The following is a 20212-nucleotide window of genomic DNA, read 5'->3' on the forward strand; positions in this document are numbered from 1 at the left end:
GGGAGGTAAGAAACTTGGATCTTTCTGTGGCTTAAGAGGTTGTCAGCTGGCAGGAGAGCAGGACAGTTGTCAACCAAATGAAGAGCTTTGTATTCTAGCTTTTGCTTGCGCAAATGAGCACTGACAGCAGGGACAAAAGTTATGAAAAACAAAACATTAAAGATGACACTGGTCATCCAAGCATTGCTGCTATGTATGTACTTCAACAGTAATGACTTCATGTTGACATGGTGGAAACAGCGGAGTGAGCGAAATTTGCTAATTATGTGTCCCAGTCTTGTTAACACAAAACAACAATATCACGCGATCTTTGTTCCGTTTGAACCATTCACGTCGATGAGTGTAATCTTTGAAATCCCATGGCGTTTAAACTGGTCGAGCCATCCATTGCTAGCTTTGAACTGTGAGGTTTCTCCGTTGATCAACTGGTCAAATATTTCAGCTTGACTTTTGAGAATAGGCCTGGAAATTGGTAGGCCTTCTGAGTGTGCTTGAATGAACCACTCATAAAGGGGGTCAATGAAGCCGACATCCTTGGCCGTCTTCGTGTGTTTAGCCTTTAGTCCCTCCTCTTGCTCAACTTTCCAAAGCAATGCATGTAACTTATTTTCCTGAGATTTCTAGCTCGATTCAGGTATGCCGAGGTCACGTGCAACTTGGGTTTGACTTTTATTCTTATTTTTCCACTGAAAAAGATTTTTGACTTCTAATAATGCATTCCATTTTGATCTGAAAACAATTTCAATTCCGGAAAGAGAGAAAAAAAGGGTCCACTGGGTGATCATATTACATCAGTGTTTGCGTTAAATCAGGTTGCATTAAATTGCATCCACTGTACTCCAAATAGGGACTGGTTATTTATATTGATTAACTGATGAAATGCAGAAGTATATTGTGTCAGTGTAAAAATATTTCCTTTAGATTTTGCATGCATCAAATAATTCAATTTAAAACTCAGTCTTAGCTAAAATCAAATTTAGCAATCAACTTTTAAATACAATTTGACAGATCATTAACTCTTCTTCAATAAATACAAACCAAGTCAGATTTAGTGGAAAAGCTCAATATGACTAATTATTTACCATTTGCACCTCAATCACAATAACATGGATTTAAATCTCACTCCAAAATATCAGTGATTAGAAAACAGTGATAGAAATATTCCAACAAGAAAGCATCAACAAAGAGGAAAGATTGTCCAAGATTGTCCAGGGTAACAACTTTTCATCAAAACTAGCTAGTTCTAATGCTGATTGGCTAGAAATGGTTAAATTTAACAATTTCAGGTAGGTCTTTTGTGTTATAATACACCAAGTCAGAAGATGAGATGCTGTTCCTCAAGTTTGCAAGAGGTTTAGCTGCAACAATGTGGGAGACAAAAGATAAAAATGAAATGGAGAATTAAAGAAACTGGAAGCTGCGTCAGCCATGTTCACTTTGACGTCAACATTTGTCTCTTACCTAACAAAACCTAATACAAGGTGGAAAGTGATCATCCAACTTTCCAGTGTACACAAATCATGAATGCAGTGCACTAAAATCTACGCAGCATCCAATCAGTACTTCCCTCTGAAACAATGTTTGCAACTGCAGATGATAGGAAGAGGAAAAAAATACATTTCCTCCAAACTACACTAGTGCAATCAACATATATTGTTGGATGTGAAAGAGTTAACCAGACTTCAGATTTTCAACATTACCAGCAGTTTGTATTTTAATGTTCCAGATCTTTTCCCAAAACCCACACTTTTCTTCCCACTCCTTCCCTCACCACCCTTTCGAAGCCAAGACCAATATCATTTGTGTCAGTCAACCACCCTTGGGTTTTCACATCACAGATATTTGTTCTCCATACCTCTTCCCTTCTCAAGAAATTTAAAAACATTCAACTTTTAGCTATTTAATTCTGATAGAAAATCTTTGACCTGAAGTCTTAACTTGGTTTTATCGCCGCTGAAGGTTCCTCACGTGTTCAATTTTATTTTAGATTTCCAGCTTTTTGGTTTCATCTGGGAAACACCACATTAGTTATCTTGATACTTCAGCTTCGTGTTGACTGAAAGCTGTGTGTCAGGCATCTTTTATCTGTGAGCCATTAAACCAAGCACCCTCTACCAAGGTTTCAAAGGCAGGAGTCAAAAAGGTTCAGAGCACTCCATTCATACCCAAGCCAATGCAATCAAGTTCCCCAATTATTTGCTGCCTTCTCTTCCAAAATGTAATTTTGTTGACTGAAGCATTGGGGGGGGGGGGGGGGGGGGGGAATCGAAAAGAATACAAATCAAGATGAAGATGTAAAATTACACAACACTGCAGGTATTAAAATACATTTCCTCAATCTCACAAGACAACTGGCGCATTCACCCACTCAGAGCTTAAAACTAAATCCATTAAAAAAAACACTCAACAATAGAGCAAGATAAATGAGTGGATTTGGATCTGCCCGTTGATAACTCACAATACCAGGAAATGAAACCAATTCCAATGAGCTCAGGACTGCAGCGACTAAGAGACTCGTCAATATGAAAACGCATTTGATCAACGAATTTGATTCACAACACTGTGGGCCGACACTATGTGGGAGATTAGAAACGGAGTCGCACTTTGTGCAACCGATACCTGGCTTCCACAAACCCGGATCCGATGGAGACTGCTCCCGGCGAGGTTGGTCTGCATCCTGGCAGACTCCTCCTTATTTTGCACCAGCTGCTGTTCTGGGACCGGACCCGGATCTCCGGGTGTCTCACGCTCCTCTTCTCTCCATCGCACTGTGCAAAATTAAACTGCTGGTGGGGGGAAATCGAGCAGTTTTCGTGGAAGAGGAAGAATGATCGCCCTCCAGTAAAAACACTGAAATGCTGGAGCAACTTCAGCCGGTCTCGCAAGCGTCCATGGAGATATTCCCGAGGCCCGAGGCATTGTTGGGTGCTTTTACTACAATGACAATGTCTGCAGACTTCCGCGTTTTACATCTATCCAGGCCAGCTCGCATTTTCTCAACCCCCTGCTGCCTTATTCGTGGTCCCCCCCCTTCCCTCCTTCCTTCCTTCCCTCCCTCCCTCCCCTCGCCCACCCGCTTCAGAAAACTGAGAGGAGCTTACCTGCCCGCGCCTCCTCCTTCTTCCCGCTTACTCCCCCTCCGTTTCTCCCCTCCCTCTGGGGCTTCCCCAGTCCACCGACCCCGATTCGCTCCGGATATAATACGCGCCCAGCCCCGTGTCGGTGCATCTGCCCGACTTTCTCCTCCCGCCCCCTCCGATCACGGGAGAGCCACCAGGGCATCGCAAACGCTGCGGCGCGTCACTTCCGCCAATGACATCCGCCGCGCGCGCGGCGGCGGCGGCGAAGACGGACGGGGGTTCGTCACCTTCGGCGACGCTGACCGTCTGCCCCAGCCACACGGGAGGGGTGGAGGGGTGGGGGGGGAGCCAGCTGGCCGCACGCGACTGCGTCCCGTGACACGGTTCGCCCCTGCGGCGGATCAACGGCCGGCGCGTGCCGACTGTGGCTTGGGGATGAGTCGCGTTCTGATTCGTCAGGCCCGAAGAGGTGGTTCACGTTGGACGGCCCAAGCGCGAGGAATCACCCGTACTCCGATTGGCCGAGGTGGTGGCAGCAGGAGCTGCTGATTGGTTGACGTTGTCCGAGGTGAGAGGTTGCTGTTGCCCGGGCGGTGTGGCGGTCGTGGTGAGTTTTGAGCTCCGTGTGGTTTGCTGATTTTGTGTCTTTTTAAACCTGAGGAGCCCGTTAATCAGAAACAGGATAGAATTCAGGGACCGTTTTGAAGGCTAATTTGGTTCTTCAGTAGAACTAGATGAATGCACTGGTCAGACCAGCAGGGATTTGTTGAAACACGGGGGCATTTTTAAACTAAAAGTTGGTGTGTCTGTTGTTACGAGCCCAGAGGACCCCAAAACCCAGAGGCAATAGATATTCACTATGACAAATGGTAACTTAAACAAAAGTTGTTTTTAATTATCTTTAAACATGAAAATAGAATCAAACTTATCACTAGCTTATTCTAAGCACACGTGTATGTAATGTGTGTGTCAGTTCAGGAAAGTTCTTTGGTTCACGGTCATTTCTCATTCCTCCCAAGTTCACTGGTTGAAGGCCATTCTTATACTGTGCACAGAATTTAGCATTTATAAAGTTCACCAGGCTCCGGTGCTTGAAAGATGAATGGTTACTGCTCAGGAAGGTACTTGTCGGTTTTCAGAGAGAGATTTGTTGTTCCAAGTCATCCACAACTGATGTACTTCCATCAGCCACTCTAGTGTCTTGCTGATGAAACTTGCCCCTTCAAGGTTCTCCAGATGACAACCTCTTTCTTTCAGGTCACCACAGAGTGCTTTTTTGTTTCTCTTATTCCAAGTGAAACATTAGACAGCCAGTCCTCTCCTCTTGCATGAACCACAGGGCTTTGACCAGGCCATCTTCCAAATAGATTTGCCAGTTTGTCCTGTTCCAGTCCCAGCTACTTCTGCTGGCTGTAACACTGTCAAGTGATCTCTCTGTATCTCTCTCTCTCAGAGAGAAAGCCTGTTTGACTCTCTCTGCTTGCAAAACCACATGATCCTTTTACAACAGCAAGCTCTCTTCCAGATAGCAGTGACTGACATGCTCTTTTATTTGTTGTCTTTTGTAAACAAAAATCCATCAGTGAAGTCTCTTGAGCACTCTTCAAAGCTCTTGCAAAAGCTGGGTAGCCAATATGTCTAGCATGGGGCAGAGGTCCAGTATTTCAAATAAGATCTGTTTTAAAGTGTTTGTATATGACCTACTCTAACAAACCTTTCCCAATTTATCTCCCAAAAACACATCTATATACTCTGTCACACTATTATATTGATGATCTTGATAACCTTTCTTCCATGCAGCTTTAAATTATTTAATAATTTTTCAATTAACATTAGTTTATTAAAGGTATTCTGGAATGTTGATTTTATTGATGTTGATATCTAGCTATTTCTTACTAATCATTAAATTTTCCCACTGTTGCACAAAGAAGAATATCAATTTTCAAACAATCCAGGGCAATTGAATTTTCTCTTCAATCAATTTATCGTGATCTTTGGAATTAATATTAATTATTTTAAAATGATTCATTATTCACTGATTTGTTAAATGCTTTAATATATTTATCCACAGCATAGTAAGTCTTGCAAATTAGATAATCAAATAGAATATTTAAGAAACATTTAGTGTAGTGGTTAGTGCAACTCTGTTACAGCACCAGCGATTGGAACTTGGGTTCGAATCCCACGCTGTCTAAGTAGTTTGTACACTCTCCCCGTGGCTATGTGGATTTACCTCAGGGGCGCCGGTTTCCTACCTCCGTCCAAAGCATACCAGGGGTTGTGCGTTAATTGGGTGGCCCTGGCTCGTGGTCTGAAATGGCACATTATCATGCTGTATATCTAAATTTTTTTTTTAAATATAAGAATTGGAAATGGTTATTGTGCTGGAGAGAGTAATAAGGGATGTGTGTGACAAGTGATGTTATATTTTATATTGTATATAGAAATGTTTTAAAGGAGATAAATTGTGACAGGTTTTTTAGTGTAGGTCACATACAAACACTTCAAAACAGATCTCATTTAAAATGCCAGAGCTCTGCTCAAGCCATACAGTTCAGGCTCTGAGTGCCTTTGAAAAATTTCGAAGAATGCCTACAATGACTTCACAAGTATGTGTTAATTGGACATGCTGTGAAGTAATGGATTATTGTTGGAAATCAAAAGATGAACGAACTCAGAAGATTAGGCCCGGAGCCGCGGTCTGTCTCCGAGAAGTTGGCTATTCTAAGAGTGTCATATGGTTTTCTCTGAATGAAAGGGAGAGAGAAATCAGTTCTATAGCAACAGTTGGGACTGGAAGATGACAAGCTGGCAAGCTTGTGGAAAAACACCATTTTGAAGACGGGTTGTGAGTTCTTAGTTCAACCTGGTCAAAGCCCTTGTGGTCCATACAAGAGCTGCATAATGTTTCACATGAAATAAGGGAAACAAAAAGGAACTCTGGTGACCTGAAAGAAAGAGGTTATCATCCAGAAAACTCTGATACGGCAAGTTTTTTCGGCAAGACACTGAAGTGGCTGATCTAAAGGAATCAGTTGTGGGTGTCCAAAGAGCAACAAATCTCTTTATGAAAACCGACAAGAACCTTCCTGAGCGGTAGCCATTTATCTTTCAAGCACCGAAGCCTGGTGAAATTCATAAATGTTAAATTCTGTGCACAGTATAAAAGTTGCCTGCAACCAGTGAACTTGGAGGAGTGAGAAGTGAGATTGGAGTGTGAATTAAAGAACTTTTCTGAACTTGTACACACATTACATACAAGTGTTCTTGGAATTAGAGGGGAGTTAAGTTAAATAGTAATGAGTTAAAGTTTGATCCTGGTTTCATGTTTAAAGATAATTAAAAGTGGCTTTTGTTTAAGTAACCATTTGTCTTGGTGAATTTCTATTGCTGCAGGGTTTTGGGGTCCTCTGGGCTTATAACAAGAGACACAAATCCCTTTCCCTAACCAACTTAATAGTCAGTATTTTTGTATAGTTCATGCATATTGTATTTTGAAAATTATTCCAGAAAATAGTATTGGGTAAAAATCTATAACCCCCTTGTTTTAGAATTTTCAATCTAAAACAGAAAATACAGGTTGGGCTACATCTGTAGCTGTAAGAAACCCTTTCTCAGGACTGAAAAGGAGATGAAAGAAGCTTGTAAAGTTGCAGGAAGAGTGGGGATGTCCCTGATGGGATGAAACTCTGATGAGGAAAAGATATAAATGGATTTTCTGGGTCAATAATTGTGTGGTAACAATTAGAGAGTGAAATTATAGGCAGAAAAATATGGAGGTGGCAAAATGCATAAGAAGAGGCCTAGAAGGTCATGTTGGGCATGGCTCCACCCCCAGAGAGAAAATGAGAGAAAACAAAACAAGCTGAGCTCTTGTCACAGATGGATAAATGATAGAGACTGGAAAAATTAAGTTGCCTAAAGTGGTAGGCTTTCAGATTGAGTCCAGGCGACAACAACATAACCTAAAAGAAATTGAGGTCTTGCTTCTCAAGCATGCATTTGAGCCTCACTATTGACAGTGCAGGACGCAAAAGACCAATGGACATTAACGTGCAGGCCGCAGGATCATTTTTTTGTTCACCCATCCATATCCTTTCATCTGATTGTTGTCTCTATTTCTACACATTACTTGTCATTTTCTTGCAATAACATTCTTTGATATTTGTTAACATTTTATTTCTATTCAGATAGTTTTAAATGGCTTCAAGTTTGGAGAAAACACCTGGGACTGAAGATGAGGCAAGTAATAAGACACTTGAACGATGTCTTGAGGTTCTACGGAATGCAAAAAATGATAATGAACAGTTTGCTGCACTTTTACTGGTAAGAATGTTTCAGTGATTTATTTTTTTAATGGATATTCTGTGTAATTAACCTTAAAAGCCAAATGAGAATCCACCTGAGTTCCTCACTGTATGTGATGAGTTTCTGTTTCAATTTATCAATCTCAATGCATTATTTTGCTTTGTTTGAATTGTGACTCCGTTAGGCAAGTCATTTATTTTTCCCTTTCACGTTCTTTGATGTGTTAATCTCAGTGCTCAATGTTGATTCACCAAAATGATGCAGGCGTTTTTTTTTTTAAAAATCAGACTATTTGATGCATTTCTTTATCTTTTAATTATAATTGAAATGTCTGAACTAGTAATCTGGAAATGGTGAACTCAAATCTTAGAATTAGAACTAGAAAATCTCTACTATTGAACCAAACAGGTAGTTACAAAGCACTGCTGACACTTCTGTTTACTGACGTTTGACAATAAATTGATTTTATTTTCTATAGGTGACCAAAGTGGTGAGGGCAGGTGAAACTGATGCAGAAACCCGAAGGCGGATATTTGATGCTATTGGATTCTCTTTCCTAAACCGACTTCTTATCACCAAGGAATCACCCAGTGGTTGTCCCAATCAAATTTTCCGAGCTCTGGGCCTGACCCTGTTTGCATGTTTTTCCACAAATCCAGAAATGGTTACTCACCCGCAAATGTTGAACAAAATTCCCATTTTCAATGAAATTGTCAGTTCATTTGTAGAATCTGGAGCAGATATTACTACCTTTACATCAATGATTGATGATTCTTACCAATGTCTGCAGGCACTTTCAGCCTGTCCGGAAGGCCAAAGGCATTTGGTATCGCAAGGAACCGTGTCTGCATTATGTCTGGCTTATCTCAACCAATGCCATGGTTGTGAGAAGGCTTTGTGGCTTCTTGTCCATCTGTTGAATGCAATGGAAAATGTATGTTGGAACACTTGTAAGCCAGACCTCCTGAAGGTATGCAACATGCTTAGTGAACAGTTTGCTGCAGAAGAAGGTCATCGGAAATTTGAATTGTGCCATATTATGCAGCATTTCATACCCACCACATCTCTCCTAAAGGAGAACCCAACTTTCAACACGTGCTTGAAGAACTGTTATACTGCTCTCTTTAATATCCTGAGCAGTAAATTGACCATCTCACAAAGGGACCCAGCACTAAAACTTGCTGGACTATTGTTGTCTGTTTACGGCTCAGACTGGATTCTGGCAGTAAATGCTGAAACAGGAAGTAAATTCTTGTCATTAATAGTGAACCTGGCTTGTGTGGAAGTTCGGATTTGCTTGGAAGATCCTAGTCTAGAGGCAACTTGGTCTAAACCAGATGTTATCACCTCATGTTACAGTATAATTGAGTTTGGGATGATGGTTTGTGTGCTTGGCGATAAAATCCATCTAACAGAAGCTGGAAGTAGACAATTGGTCAAAATAATGGTGGAGGCCTTTGCAGCAATCATTGGTTACTTTAAGCAGGTGAGCAAACAAAGGAAAACAAATTTTGTGTACATGACCATAAAGGAACCTTGATTATTGCATTGAAGAGTTTGTAGAGGATATTTGTTGCAGGGTGGGAAAATTGTCAAAATCAGATAAGGTGAGATCACCTAGCATTCTTTATTTGGAATAGAAGTTTAATGGAAGTATTCAAACTTATGTGTATTATCTAGGAAACATCTATTTCCCTCAACAGAATGGTTTTAAAAACAGAAGATAAAGATTTAATGTAATTAATTAAAGGATTGGATGAGAGATGAGGAAAATTATTTCTACAAAGTGTCTGTAATTTGCGGCCTTGAAGGATAATGAAGCAAAAACACTCAACAGAATTTAAAAAGCATATGGATATATGCATAAAGAACCATTACCCATGTGGTTTCAGACTGGAACTGGAAGATGGAATTAGGCTGAAAGCTCCCTTACAACCAGCACTGAATACAATGGGCTGAATGGCCTCCATGTGTGTCTTACTCCTATAGCTGGGCTATGACTAAGAACTGCTGAGAGTCAGATTCATTGTAATGCTGCAGTTCATTATTTGTTTGGCTTCAATGTAACTCTTTTAATCTTAGAGCATCATACAGATCTTTCATTGCAGCAACCAATTATGCATTTTGGCATGTTTGATTAAATGTCTATTCTAGTTAAAATTAAATATTAAATGGATGCTCTCTAAGTGAATGCATTTTGTACAGGAAGACATGATTGTTATTTGGGGATCCAATATTATGTAGTGTGAATGGCAACATTTGTTTGGCTGTAAACTTTTAATCACAATTGGATAAGGAGGCATCCGTTATGGGGAATAATTTGTTATTGTTAATGTTTTAAATCTGTTTTTGATGTTTGAAAGACCAGAAACCTCAGATTGATCTTGGACAGCTCAGTTGGCCATGTAGATAAACATCTAAATTGGTCCAAGGTTTTAATCTAAATCAATAGGCAACAAATATAACCAGGAATCTGAGCTGCTCTCAGTTGTATATTGAGTTCCACATAGCATGGGGTATAGGGCATAATTTTGTAAAATACTCAGGTAGATTTGGGACTTTGTTATGCTATTTCTTCGGACAGAAGTTTCTCTATAGGGTGAAGCAATGCTGACTTTCTTTTTATCTTGTATATTCTTTTCATAACTTCCTGTGTTGCACCAAGCAAGAATCAAGGCACCATTACCCAACATGTATGAACAAGAATGTAACCAGCCAGAGTTTCCAATCAAGTGCTTGTGGGTTGGAAGCTGTCCTCTGAAGTGCCTCACAGCAGCATACTTTAGATATTCCCAATATTTCCCTTTCATGGGAATTTCTTTCTTCTGTTTTACTTTCTCAAATATGACTGTGTATATGTTTAATTTTCTCTTTAAATTCCTCCTCATTACATAGGTGAAAGAAGAACAGCTGCGAGACCCATTTCTCTTTGCCTCAGTCCGAGTCTTTGGTGCATGGATGGCTGAAGAGACCTTTGCACTAAAGCAAGAAATCTGTGATGTTCTGCCTTTTCTGATTCATTGTGCCCAAGTGCTCTTTGAATGTCCAGATAGATCGGATAACATGGACAGTGCAATGAAAGGGCTCTCTTCAACTGATGGTTCTGAGGCAAAAACCTGCTCGAAAGATGCTTTGAGGTAGGAAAAAAAATACAATGCAGTATTTTGGCATCTAATTAATGATAATTGTAGTCAGATATTACATCATTTCAACCAAGTGGATGAATCTATGACTGCTGTTCATATTGCAATATAACTTTTACAGTCTCAGCAATACCAAATTTACATGGAGGTTTTTAATATGTATATATATATAGACATGCTAAATCCAAGTATTTACAAAAGAAAGGATGGTCAATGGTAAAACATTAAAATTAGCAAAGTGCAGAAGGACAGATGGGAGGAGTATGCATCTCACTGTTAGAGTGGAAAATAATAACAAGATAGAAGATTGAAGTCCTGGTTGAATGTGAACATTTAAAAATGGACACCCAGTTGAAGTTAACAAGGACATGGGTGATGGATGAATAGGATTTTGCTATTCTCTTCTCAAATGGCATAAACCTTGTGATCTTGGTAGAATGTGTGAGAGCAGCTCGAAGTATTTTTGGAATAATTGGATCTAAAGGACAATGAAGTACTCCCATGAGTTAAGATCTGGGTTCAATCCTGACCTTGAATTTTGTGTGTGTAAGTCAGTGGTTCTCAACCTTTTTCTTTCCACTTTAAGTAATCCCTATGCCATCAGTGCTTTGTGATTAGTAAGGGATTTCTTAAGTTGGTATGTGAATCCTCATAACAGGTGAAAGAAGATTGAGAACCACTGCTCTAGACCCAATTGTTAACTGAAATATTTTGCTTGAGAAAAATGGTCATTGGCCCATTTGCTATGGAGTTATGACACCGTGCACATAACAAGTCAATTAGGTACGATTAAATCGGTGGTTTTCAAACTTTTTCTTTCCATCCCTTACTAATCACAGAGCACCTATGGCATAGGGAATACTTAGTGATATGTGAGTGGAAAGAAAAAGTTTGAAAACCATGGTTTTAATCGTACCTGATTGATTCTTTATGTGTACGGTCTCATAACTCCAAAGGAAATGGGCCATTGACCATTTTTCTCAAGCAAAATATTTCAGTAACAATTAAGTTTAGAGCAGTGATTCTCAACCTTCCCTTTCCACTCACACAGCATCTTAAGCAATCCCTTACTAATCACAGAGTACCAATGGCATAGGGATTACTTAGTGGTATATGACTGGAAAGAAAAAGGTTGAGAGCCATTGGTGTAGAGTTTGCATGTTCTGTGTCCATGTTTGTTTCCTCGAAGTTCCCCTTTTTTTTGCCACATCCCAAAGTTGTGCCGGTTGATATCTTATTAAATGTGAGTTTACACATGTTTGTAATTTTGTATGGAAGAGTTTTATTTGATCAGTTTTAAAAATATTTAAAGGAACAATAAAGGCAGAAAGAGAAACTATTCCTGCTTGTTGTAATATCTCAAACTATAATAATTGCTTAAAATTTAAAGCCAGCTTCTCAGCAGTGAACAAGAGAAAACACTTTTAAATGCAAAGAATGGTAAAATTCGGCCGTGTCTTCCACAAAGTGAACTTAATGTTTGGCTAGTTGTTCATTTGATTCAGTGATTGTAATTAATGGTTTTCAGGGATGAGGGACAAAGGCATGCATGTTGTTGCATATCAGCTATGGGCATATTGAATCGCCATTTAGATCAAGGAGCTGAGTGCCCAACTGTGTGAATTTTTAAAATTTTCCATATTGAAAAATGCAAAATAAATTTGTGATGTATTATCATGAACATTTCAATTAGTTTGCATTGAATTCCCATTTCACAGTCATCCCACAAAGGTTATTTGGAAAAATTGAGCATTATTGGTAAAAGCTGTTTCTTAAAATGTGGGTCCACTTAAAATATTTAGCTAATTGTGTGTCTCCACTTGCAGGTTCTTATTACCTGGATTTTGTCACCTTTCAGCTGAGGATGCTCCACGGAAAATCTTAATTTCACATGGGTTTCATGTTTTGCTTCTCCGTTATTTTACACAACAGTGGGAAGTCTTCAATTCTTGCCAAAATGCATCGCTTTTGCCAGATGATTCAGAGATGAATCTTAGAACGGCTTGTGGAATTTTCCTAAATCTTGTAGTGACTGAACCTGCACTAATCAGGTACAAAGCACTGCTCTCAGCTAAATATTCAAAATATAATGTAATGGTGAAAATTGGCTAAATCAGTGGAGATATTAAAAAAAATTGAAAAGTGTAATCTGGATTGTGAAGAGTTTGCAAGAGCATCAAAATGGGTTTATTTTTGTCTCTAACATTTAAATAATGCATATGGGGAGGGAAAGAGTGAATCTTCGATAATTAAATTGGCAAGAAATTTACTTGAAAGGAGTTCCAATGTAAAAAAAAAACCCACTGGCTTTCAATTGCAGCTCAAGCACATATACATGGAAGCTTAAACTTTGATCTCAAGCAACGGCCAGAAAATCTCACCCATTGATTTCAGCAGTATTCAAATTTGTTGCCATTTTTACTACAAAATGTCTAGCATCAGGATTGTGATTGTGTATTAATATTTTTGGATATGGGTGCAGCCAATCCTTTAGAAAGTAAGCTGTCTTCCAGGAGCAAAAATAATCTGCTAGAGGAACTCGGGTTGAGCAGCATCAGTAGGCGGAATAAGGTTGATGTATTGGAAAAGCTGAAAAGTTGACCATTCGTTTTTCTCCTGTTGATGCTGCTCAACCCACTAAGTTCCTTCACAGATTTATTTTTTGCTCCAGATTCCAGCATCTGCAGTCTCATGTGTGTAAACAACCTTCCTGTATAATTTCAGTCCTTGTAATGAGAGTAACACACAGTGCTGCTGGGTAAAGATGTAAAGGATTTAGGCCTATGTCAGGAAGGGAACTTGCAGTTGGTGGCATTTCTGTGCAACGGAAAACCTTGTCCTTGGTGATACAACAATTTGGAAGGAACTTTCTGTAACCTAGAATCCAAATTGGGTTTATTGTCATGAACGTGTCATGAAATTTATTGTTTTGCAGTATTGTGTAGAACAAGGTGTAAAATTACTATAGATTAGAATTCTGTGACTACGTGTTTATATTAAAAAAAACTAATGCAAAAAAGAGAAAAAGTGAGGTAGTGTCTGTTCAGAAATCTGATGGAGGTGGGGAAGATGGTGTTTTTGTAATGTTCAGTTTGTGTCTTCAGGCTTCTGCACCACCTCCCTGATGGTAGCAATAAGAGAAGGGCGTGGATTGAGTGGTGAGGGTCCTTGATCATGCTGCTTTCTTGAAGCATTGCCTCTTAAAGATGTCAATGGATTGAAGACTAATGGTCAAGATGGCACTGGCTGAGTTTACAACCCACCGTACTTACCCTATTCCTGTCCTATGCATTGACCGTTCCATACCTGATAGTAATGCAACCAGTCAGAATGCTCTCCACTATACACCTATAGAAATTTGCAAGATCTACCAAATCTCCTCAAACTCCTAACAAAATGTAGTCTTTGGCATGCCTTCTTCACAATTGCATCAACGTGATGGGCCCAGGATAGATCGTCAGAGACGTTGACATCTGAGAATCTGAGGTTTCTGTCTTTTCCACTGCTGACTCTTTGATGAGAACTGGTTTGTGTTCTGGCTTCCCCCTTCCTGAAGTTTTACTGATGTTGAGTGCATGGTTGTTGTTGGACACCACTCAACGAGCTGATCTACCCATCCTGTACACTTCCTCAGTGGCATCTGTGATTCTGCCAACCACAGTGGTTTCATTGGCTTGTTTGTAGATGGCACTTGAATTGTGCCCTGCCACCCAGTCTTAGGTGGAGAGTGGTTGGCTAAGCATGGATTCTTGAAGTGCTCCTGTGTTGATTGTCAAAGGAGGGGATGAGTAACTCCAGTACACACTGGTGAAGGAGAAAATTTTCCTTTAGCAGCTGGAATATTAATGAAGATCAGTGCCTGTCTTGGATTGGACCAAGCTTCTGGAATATTACTGAAGATGGCAGAAAGGCTTTAGGGCATCACGAGATGAGTTACATGGCAGAAGAATATTAAGCTTGAACGAAAAAAAAAGGATTGACCACAATTTATTATTTTTCTTCATTGATGCTGTTTGACCTGAGTTCCTCCAACTTCTCATTTTTTTTGAATTGAACTTCTGAGACTGTTTCAAATGCGTTTCTGGTTAATTTTGACCCCAGATTGACGTTGCTGAGCGACTTGGTGATAATACCATTAAACATGGCTGGGTGGCTTGATGGTTAAATGTTTGCTACATTTTGTGTTGCTGCCTGCAAATGAGGGTTGCTCAATTTACACAGGAGCTGTAAGATGAACAGTGTGTAATCATTGGTGAGTATCCCTACTTCTGACCTTTAAAAAGGAAGAGCATTGAAGAAGTTGTTAAAATGATTGGTGGTAAAGCCTGTTGCAGTGAAATTCTGCAGCTGGCATGATTGAGTTCTAATAACTGTACTATCTTTGCACAAGGAATGAGGGTAACTGCTTGATTTTTTTTTCCCCTTAATATCCATTGACTTGATTTTTACCAGAATTACTTGTGCCATGTTCAATTCATGCTGTCTCAATGTTGAGAGAAGTCACTCTGGCCTTGACTATAGGTCCTTTCAACCTGCCGTGTAAAATGAGGTTAACTGGGCAATTTGTCTGGTTAGCGACAGTTAGAAGGGGTCCAACCCACTCAGTGTGGACCTAATCCAACTGGGTCCCTGACCTACCTCAGAGGTAGTCAGGGAACCCAGTAAAACTTAACTAGGCCGCATCCACCGGCGTCTTGAACAGAAAAATGGCTGACCCAGTTACACCTTGCATCACAGTGAACCCCCTGGCTGAAGTGCCTGCTGTGATTTGTGGAGGTGGGGAAGGAGAGAGGTTGCAGCCGGCGGGGCCTGGGGTGGATGGGGGAGAGGGTGGGTGGTGGTGGGGGGAAAGAGAAGGGTCACCACAATCTGGGAGAAGTGAGGTCACTGCCATGGGGGTGAGAGGTCGCTGCTGCGGGGGGGGGGGGTGGTGGAGTGCCATGATCAGTGGGAGAGGGCTTGTTGCCATACGGGGGGGGGGGGGGGGGGTGGGGGGGTGCTGCGAATTTCAGCTGTTGTGAACGCCACTCCAGTTCGCAGTGACAATTCAATGTTTGTAGCAGTGGGTCGTTGCTGGAGAGGTGCAATTGATGGGGTAGGTGTTGATTGATTGATGGTGGGGTGGGGGGGACACTTACTGATAGTTTCTGTGAGTGCGTGACGCGTCACTTACCGCATCATCACGGGGTGGGATCCCCTTTAAATCGCAGGTTTGGCGACTTAATGGATCATTAAGTTTCTAAGATGCTTCCAGCACCTTTGCCCCAGTAATCACATCTGGATCTCAGGAGGGCTACTCAGGTGCCTAATGTTTGACACAGTCTGTAATGAGGGCTGGAGCCAAGTGATCCAGGCAATGGCTAAACTGAGGATCTATGAGCAATATTTAATCATGCTTGTGAATCGGTGATAAATTCTAGCTCTTGACAAATGACTTAGAGTGGATAGACTGGCAATATTAGCCATTTTTCTACATCATTCAGAAAATGCCAACTTGGATCAACTCAGCTTGACCTGACATGATTAGTCATGAAGCACTTCAGCCTGGAGGTTTTCTGAACATTTGTTCAGTGTTGTTTCTCTAACAGGACAGAGCCCAAATAGTACTTCTGACCTTTTTTTTTTTTGCATAGTTCATTTTGCCGGATGTATTTATTTTCTGGACTGCGCCACCACTCAGTCAATCCATATGAGCATGTATTATCACAAATAGTTTGCTGATTGCGATTGTGGTAGTTCATTGGCTTTTCTTGCAATTACATTACAAGAACTGATATACTGTAAAATCTATTTTAATCTTCTGTAATAAGTTTATAAAAGTAAAATATTGGGCATTTTAAATAAATTCAGAAAATAATTACTAGCAGTTTGTTTATATTTTGCCTTTATAAAATATTGCATACCCTGATCCTTTTAAAATCTGTTCTTGCAGGCACGAAGAGTGTTTCTCATCTCTACTTAATTTGATAATGGATTCCTTGCAGCTATTGCTTTGTACTCCGCATCGCCTGATTCTTGCTGCAAATTTCACCACTTTGGGCTTGATGATGAGCCGCACACTGGCTGACACTCCAGGTACAAAATAGTAAAGATACATTTCCTTGGATCATTGTCCCAGTTATTGTTGTTGATGTTTTTAATTCAAATTTTGTATCTAATAATTTTAATAATAAATTATCTGTTCTTTTGGAAGGAAAGATTTTAGGAAATTATATAGCAATGCCCATGTGTGTTTGTTCAGTACCAATCCAAGTGAGTTAAAAACAGTTTGTATGATCAATCTGAATTATAAAAATCAGATAGTTTTCTGCTTCAAATGGGAAGCCAATGAAAGTTCACAATATTATGAAACATCAGTTTAAGTCTACAAAGAATGTACCCAATTATGTCACTAACATTCCACAGCAATTCTGTAGGGGAATTGCAGAGTTGGGAGTGAAAATGCTGAACAAGACTTGGGAGTTATTGAAGGTAAAATTAAAGAAGCTAATTTTGAGAATGTCTCTGAACATAAGGAATGAAATAAGATTGATTAGGAAAACTGTGGCTGCAGGCCAAAATTGGTAAAAGCTCCATCATCAGGGTGGAGTTGTGATGGGGTAATCCTAAATAGCCAGTTTGAAAGATGAGATGATTTAAATTGAGGCAGAACTGCAGATTTGAGAGTTGGTGAAATTTTCAAAGGAATCAAAGTTGAGAGATATTGAAATTGGTTGGATGGTTGTGGGTTAAGGTATTGAAGGTTGGTGAAGACAGGGTGTGGTTAGTCTGGTGTGATTTGGGCAGAAATCTTAAGAATAGATGAAACTTGGAAAATTAATACAGAGAATGCTGGTAAAGTTTAAAATGAATGTGATTACATTTGGAATGACCTTGAAATGAAGATGAGTTTTTAATGAAGGTTCGAGATGGCGGTCTTGGAGGATAGGACAGGCGGTGTGAAGTACATCTTGTGAAAAATAGCCCACTATTGAGTGTAACTCCAATTACTTTAGAAGATGAGAGGAAATCACAAAAATTTATTTCTTCAATGTTCATAAGGAATATCTTAAGATTGAAGATAATAAAACATGTGTAAAATTATATGAAATTCACTTTAGTCAGGCAAACAACTTCACCATCAGCAGAAATTGCCAGGTGCCTCTAACAGTCGGAAGATGTTCTTTGGGAGAAAATTCAGCCTAAAACACACCAGGCAGATAAATTGTCATACCAAAAAGATGGAAATTAGATTCCTGCTCATAAAATTGTCAATTGTATATGTATTAAATGAGAAGAGGTCAAACATGAAGCTTTTTGGAAAAATGGAGCTCACTGTACAAGAATTTTAGGAAAAGCTTTTCCAGAAATAATGCTGGGACAGAGAGCAGGGTGGTGAAAAAATGGTCAGCTTGGAAGACATTGGAATTTATGGAGCACATATATATTCAGAGACGTAATTGGGTATTTTTTTTTTAATTAGCAGGATTATGGAAAGTGCTGAAAAGATTAGTAAAATTATGGATAGTTGGAAGAGGATTTGAAAAAGTCAAAATCACTTCTACTTTGGAGCAGAGGTTGATGACCTCTTCATAATTGACATCAAATAAGAGTTTTAGTGCTTGGGATTGTTTTATAATTTATACATTGACATTTTTAAATTTTATTTTCAGTGCTTCAGGGAAATTCTGTGTCCTGGAAATTTTTCACAGAAGCAATTCGGTTTCTTTCAAAAGCACATGAAACTCAAAAGGAAATGTCAAATCAAGGAACACTGATTGTTCTGACTGAGAGTTACCAGGAAATTTGGGATCAAATCTCTGAGCTTTGGCTTTTGGGAATGCAAGCTTTTGGTAGCTGCATACCATTGTTACCATGGTTATCACAAAGCATAATTGAATCCGATTGGTTGAATAACATTTTTGATTTGCTTACTCAAACTTCCCCCAGGACTGTAGATTTTGACATTATCGCAGCCTTTCAAAGCATTTTATCTGAGTTGGCAAAGAATAATAAATCTTGCAAAGACTTTATGTTACTGAAGAATGGTGTGGAGAAAGCAAAACTGTATGGAATGTCTACTTTGGAACAAGTTCTCAGTGAAGATTAGAGAAAGCCAGTATTGCTTTCCTAAATTATTCATCTACCAGCATAATGATCTGAATCTGTGCTTAAGAGCACAAAAAGTCTTCTTGTGAACTTTTGCCAATTCAAGTGTTGCACTGTTTTTTTGTAAACGTTAAAATTTTGGAGATGGAGTAGAGCTTTTTCTCTGCACATTTTGCAGCAGAAATTTCAGGAATGTTTTCATAAACTTTTACTTTTGCAAATTTCAGTTAATTTTTAAAAAAGAAATTAATACCTCATTCTGGAATGTATCTGGTCACCTACAGGATACAATTAAAGTGAATCTGTTGCAAAAGAATTGTGAATCAAAGTCTTATTGCACAATATTTAAAAAAAAATGTTTGTTATGTCAACCACCAAAGTGATCGGCATGTAAATCATCCTAACCCTGTTTTGGAATAATCAAAGCTGGTTCGATACCCTTAAATCTGTTCATAATGAAAATTAATGCACAGCACAAAGGTGCTGGTAAATGATCCAACTTGCCTGTCTGACCTGCTGAGTTTCTCCATTTGTGTGTTTTTTCACTTAACCACGATGTCAACAGAATCCCGTGTTTTACCCCTGGATTAAACATTTGCGAGTTAGTACCCAAAATTTAAAAGCATGGATATGCACTTCTGAACAAATGTTAATCTGTTGCTGGGTCAGAGAGCAGAAATCTCGTCTCCAGAGTATATTCCACATTGAATAAAAATTATATGCTTTCAATGCTTTGACTTTAATAAGCAAAGAAATATCCACAAAGTTACAAAGAAGTACTTATTAGCAACTCAAAATTCATTCAGATCTAATCGATCTGTTGATGTGTCACTTCTGTACAATAACTAACCACTGTTAAAATCATTATATTCCTCTAATGCAAAATTTTCCAACCTTTTTGTAGAGAAAATATTGCTGATGTTTTCTTTTGGATGATTGTGGCTGAAGCATCACCTTCTGTGTACAGTAATATGTTGCCAACCATAAAGTTAGAGGACTTGATAGGAAATATATAATGTGAATTGTGTGGTGGTTTCTTGACACACGAGATATTTTAACTCTCCCAGAAAATGTATATCTAAAGACAATGCAGTAAAGACTAGACCTATTCAGTGAAGCAAAGTTTTTTTTTTCTAAATTGTATCAGCCTGAGGTTTCATACCCTCCATTGTTTTGCCATCATGTGAAATTTGCTATTCCAGTTATGCGAGAGCCTTTGATAGGAAATGATACTGTAATTAAATTCTTTAACTATTCAGAATTCTTCATATGGCATCATTCTTTTGAATCCATTTTTGTTTTGTGGATGAAGAAATGAAAAGGTAGCTAGTTGATGTTTGCCATGACTTTCAACCCCTGTCCTTCTGCCTCACTCCCTCCCCAGCTTCAATATTCAAGAGGCTGAAATGAGCAAGGATGGCACTACATTTCCTCCCTGTTTGCTAGGTTGCAGTCTCCTTACTAGCAGCATTCTTCCTTTATCTCGCAATGTCCACCTTACGTGCAAGTCCTGGTTCAAAGAGCTCTACAGCCCTGTGCTCAGACCCTCTGCAGCTCATTGGAACACCTTAGAGACATAGAGATATACAGCCA

The 20212-nt window shown here is 39.4% G+C and overlaps 2 protein-coding genes across 15 annotated transcripts in view; one reads left to right on the forward strand and one right to left on the reverse strand.

The window, feature by feature from the left end:
• Positions 1-3504, reverse strand: part of LOC138741485 (dyslexia-associated protein KIAA0319-like protein) — a 73770-nt gene extending 70266 nt beyond the window's left edge. For 2 of the 9 annotated variants that reach the window (XM_069895668.1, XM_069895666.1), the window contains exon 1: positions 3102-3316. Coding sequence is in view for 2 of the 9 variants with exons in the window: in XM_069895663.1 (XP_069751764.1) it covers positions 2620-2676 (57 nt within the window). In the remaining 7 variants the exon portion in view is untranslated. Of the gene's footprint in view, positions 1-2619; positions 3001-3101; positions 3319-3367 lie in introns of those variants that run through there. The other 7 variants (XM_069895663.1, XM_069895662.1, XM_069895665.1 and 4 more) reach the window with 6 other exon arrangements.
• Positions 3372-18935, forward strand: ncdn (neurochondrin). 6 transcript variants are annotated; one of them, XM_069895675.1, is made up of 7 exons: positions 3372-3687; positions 7271-7406; positions 7867-8874; positions 10284-10525; positions 12358-12582; positions 16464-16606; positions 18184-18935. In XM_069895675.1, the coding sequence occupies exons 2-7, from the start codon at positions 7281-7283 to the stop codon at positions 18618-18620; spliced, it is 2181 nt and encodes a 726-aa protein (XP_069751776.1). In that variant the 5' UTR covers positions 3372-3687; positions 7271-7280; the 3' UTR covers positions 18621-18935. The 6 variants fall into 6 exon arrangements, with proteins under 6 accessions (XP_069751776.1, XP_069751774.1, XP_069751778.1 ...); XM_069895673.1 differs by having other exon boundaries at positions 3372-3648; XM_069895677.1 differs by having other exon boundaries at positions 3372-3648; positions 7275-7406.
• Positions 18936-20212: the final 1277 nt, after the last annotated feature.

The sequence above is a fragment of the Narcine bancroftii genome, chromosome 8, assembly GCF_036971445.1.
Source record: "Narcine bancroftii isolate sNarBan1 chromosome 8, sNarBan1.hap1, whole genome shotgun sequence".
In the NCBI taxonomy this organism is placed as follows: Eukaryota; Metazoa; Chordata; class Chondrichthyes; order Torpediniformes; family Narcinidae; genus Narcine; species Narcine bancroftii.